This window comes from Salvelinus fontinalis, chromosome 9 (genome assembly GCF_029448725.1).
Source record: "Salvelinus fontinalis isolate EN_2023a chromosome 9, ASM2944872v1, whole genome shotgun sequence".
In the NCBI taxonomy this organism is placed as follows: domain Eukaryota; kingdom Metazoa; phylum Chordata; class Actinopteri; order Salmoniformes; family Salmonidae; genus Salvelinus; species Salvelinus fontinalis.
The window spans coordinates 60,430,991-60,435,002 of record NC_074673.1 but is presented as its reverse complement, the minus strand read 5'-3'; the positions used below and the strand labels follow the sequence as shown (position 1 = coordinate 60,435,002).

Below are 4,012 nucleotides of genomic sequence, written 5' to 3'. Positions count from 1 at the left end.
GTTATAACTGCCTCCACGACAAACACCTGAAGTGTTTTTTCCGCCATCCGGAAAGGAAGAAGCGGCTGGTGAAGCAAGGCCTCATCACCTCAAATGAGAAGGCATGGCAAACCTCCTTTTTCTTTCCAAAATCTAAAAGTGACACTTATATGGAACTGAGAAAATTGGACAGGTGTAAGCAATATGATGGCTAGGTGAAATGTTTGCCATTATGCTTAGTTTACACAAATCCAAATCTACAAGTGCATATGGTCATTGTTAGTGCAGGTTGTAAAAGAAAATGTGTTCTTAATGTCTTACCTGGTTAAATAAAGGCAAAATCAATCAATATTGGGGTAGGGGTTAGAGGTTGATTTGGGATTGGGTGTTTGTACCCATGAACTTCCTCTAAAAATGACCCTTTTGTGGCGCCTCCCTTTCAGGTGCTGTGTACGTGTAAGGAGTACAATCGCTACAGTGGCTACATCAAGTCAGTTCAGGTGCTGTGGGAGAAGCAGTGCTGTGCCCAGCAGGTTAGAGTGGTCTACTTTCTAGATGCACAATTATAAAAACACAAAGCTATATTGTAAGACATACCTTTCCATGCGTTTTATTTCACTGTGTATGTAACTTGCTGTCGCTCATGGATCGGGAAAGGGTTTTCTGATCACGTGACAAGACCAGGAAAAACTTGTGGAAGGCAAGGGTGCAAATTAATCTCTCTCTCTCTCTCTCTCTCTCTATCAGAAAAATCTTTTGAAGCAGTTCATAGTCTTGCAGCAGCAAGGGGAGGTTCCGTCCCACATCTCACTGACGGATATTAGAGAGTGGCTCATTGCCAAGGGTAGAAACTACTTCAAGAACACGTGAGTGTTATTAGAATCTTTTACCCAAATGTGTTAAAAAAAACATAAGCAAAGGTGTGGAATCACGTTGACCTCCTATCTAGCAATAACTTAAGAAATAGATATGGTGGACAGTTTGAGTTGTAGAAAAATGAAGGTAAGTCATGTTTTATGTTCCCTTGTGTGTGAAGGTTTCAGAGTGAAATGGAAGAGGGGAAGAACCTTCACTTGGCCGAACTGGCTTGGGAGGTGAAACGACGCCTCAGGCTTGAGGAGCTGGAAAGAGAAGTGTGCAGGGAGCTGCGCCTGGAGCGCCGAACTGGACAGGTAAGGATGGAACAGCGGCACTCCTAGGGCTGATATCAACTCATAGTTGTTTAAGCAGCAGTAGGACCTCAGTGTTTCTGTTGGTATCTTCATCCATTTGCCTCTCTCTCTCACCCGTCTCTCTTAGCCTGGTAGCCAGGTGGGAGATTGGAGACCCCTGGGCATGGAGACACACACACCTCTGGTAATGGACTCTCCCTTCAGACACTCCACCTCCTCGATGGACACTCTTTCCAGTCAGATCTCGACTGAGAACCTCGAGGTTGCTAGGCTACATACTGCCAGACCACGTTCCGCCAGACCACCAACTGAAAGACCTAGCAGTGACTCTGATCACTCTGGAACCGTGTCTACTGTGATGACCTGCTCACCACATTCAGCTAGCCCGTCAGCGGTAGGTCATTTTGGTCATGAACATGTTCCCAGCTTTCACTCTTTGGGGGCTGTAGACATATTACTGCTTCCCTGTCTCCCATCTCCTGGGAAATCCATATCCAAGTACAGTGGCAGGAAAAAGTATGTGAACCCTTTGGAATTACCTGGACTTCTGTGTAAATTGGTCATAAAATGTTATCTGATCTTCATCTAAGTCACAACAATAGACAAACACAGTCTGCTTAAACTAATAACACACAAATAATTTTACTTTTTCATGTCTTTATTGAACACACCGTGTAAACATTCACAGTGCAGGGTGGGAAAAGTACACTCAGCAAAAAAATAAACCTCCCATTTTTAGGACCCTGTCTTTCAAAGATAATTCGTATAAATCCAAATAACTTCACAGATCTTCATTGTAAAGGGTATAAACACTGTTTCCCATGCTTGTTCAATGAACCATAAACAATGAATGAACATGCATCTTTGGAACGGTCGTTAAGACACTAACAGCTTACAGACGATAGGCAATTAATGTCACAGTTATGAAAACTTAGGAAACTATAGAGGCCTTTCTACTGACTCTGAAAAACACCAAAAGAAAGATGCCCAGGGTCCCTGCTCATCTGCGTGAACGTGCCTTAGTCATGCTGCAAGGAGGCATGAGGACTGCAGATGTGGCCAGGGCAATAAATTGCAATGTCCGTACTGTGAGACGCCTAAGACAGCGCTACAGGAAGACAAGACGGACAGCTGATCGTCCTCGCAGTGGCAGACCTCGTGTAACAACACCTGCACAGGATCGGTACATCTTTGCAGGACGGCCACTCCTAGGGAGAGTAGCAACAGTAGCAACTTGCAGTCATCTTTGCAGGACGGCCACTCCTAGGGAGAGTAGCAACAGTGCTGAACTTTCTCCATTTATCTACAGTTTGTGTGACCGTGGAGTGATGAACATCAAGGCTTTTAGAGATACTTTTGTAACCCTTTCCAGCTTTATGCAAGTCAACAATTCTTAATCTTGGGTCTTCTGAGATCTCTTTCGTTTGAGGCATGGTTCACATCAGACAATGCTTCTTGTGAATAGCAAACTCAAATTTTGTGAGTGTTTTTAGGGCAGGCAGCTCTAACCAACATCTCCAATCTCGTCTCAATGATTGTACTCCAGGTTAGCTGACTCCAATTAGCTTTTGGAGAAGTCATTAGCCTTGGGGTTCACATACTTTTTTCAACTTACACTGTGAATGTTTAAATGATGTGTTCAGTATAGACAAGAAAAATACAATCATTTGTGTGTTATTATTTTAAGCAGAATGTGTTAATCTGTTGTTGTGACTTAGATGAAGATTAAATCTAATTTTGTGACCAATTCACGCAGAAATTCAGATAATTCCAATAGGGTTCATATACTTTGTCTTGCCACTGTATTTGGATGATATGATGTAATATGCGTTTGCCACTTTGGTAAATGTAAAAAGTCTAGATGAGGAAGATGATTAAGTTGCAACAATGGAGACCACACATTTGATATAGAATAATTGCAACAACAAAAAATGAAAGGTATACTTGTTATATTAAATTAAAAAATATTTTGGATATGGATTAACATGTGTTTTGATTTCCAACATACTGTAAATCTGAATCAATTGTGTTGATGTACCTTTCTGTGTTCATATATACAGATTACTGTTAGGGACTTGCTGCTCATGATTGGACACATAACAAGCTCAGTATTGAAGGAGGTTAATAGCATTCTGATCCCTGCCTTGGTTGACCTTATAAGGCTGAGAGCTTCAGAAAGTGCTGCAGAGAGTATGCTCCCCATCAGCAAAGACACCAACCAAGATTCAAGCCAGGGCTCTGTCAGCTGTACCTCCTTACTCTCCAAAGTCAATGTGATCTGTCTCACTCAGAGTCCTGACAGTAGGTCCTCCCCAATCTCCATTGATGAACCAGTCACTGCTGTCCAGACTTGTTGTAGCAGCAGTTCTCTGTCCAGTGAGGAACGAGCACACTCTTCCTCCAGTCAGATCTCTACTAAGAACCTCCTGGCTACTAGGCCACGTTCTACCAGGCCCCAATCTGCCAAACCGCCACCTGCTAAACCACCAACTGCTAAACCACCATCTGATAAACCACCATCTGATAAACCGTCACCTGCTAAACCACAATCTGTCAAACCGCCAACTGCTAAACCACCATCTGATAAACCACCATCTGATAAACCGTCACCTGCTAAACCACCATCTGCTAAACCACCATCTGCTAAACCACCATCTGTTAAACTACCATCTGCTAAACCGTCACCTGCTAAACCACAATCTGTTAAACCGCCATCTGCTAAACCACCATCTGCTAAACCACCATCTGCTAAACCACCATCTGCTAAACCACCATCTGCTAAACCACCATCTGCTAAACCACCATCTGCTAAACCACCATCTGCTAAACCACCATCTGCTAAACCACCATCTGCTAAACCA

The 4,012-nt window shown here is 43.1% G+C and overlaps 1 protein-coding gene across 1 annotated transcript in view; it reads left to right on the top strand.

The window, feature by feature from the left end:
* The first annotated feature begins 248 nt into the window (after nucleotides 1-248).
* The window catches only part of LOC129861850 (uncharacterized), a 13,066-nt gene continuing 9,302 nt past the window's right edge, over nucleotides 249-4,012 (top strand). The window contains exons 1-6 of the mRNA XM_055932989.1: nucleotides 249-257; nucleotides 423-512; nucleotides 727-845; nucleotides 1,016-1,151; nucleotides 1,279-1,545; nucleotides 3,212-3,868. Of these exons, the coding sequence (XP_055788964.1) occupies nucleotides 249-257; nucleotides 423-512; nucleotides 727-845; nucleotides 1,016-1,151; nucleotides 1,279-1,545; nucleotides 3,212-3,868 (1,278 nt within the window). The remainder of the gene's footprint in view (nucleotides 258-422; nucleotides 513-726; nucleotides 846-1,015; nucleotides 1,152-1,278; nucleotides 1,546-3,211; nucleotides 3,869-4,012) is intronic.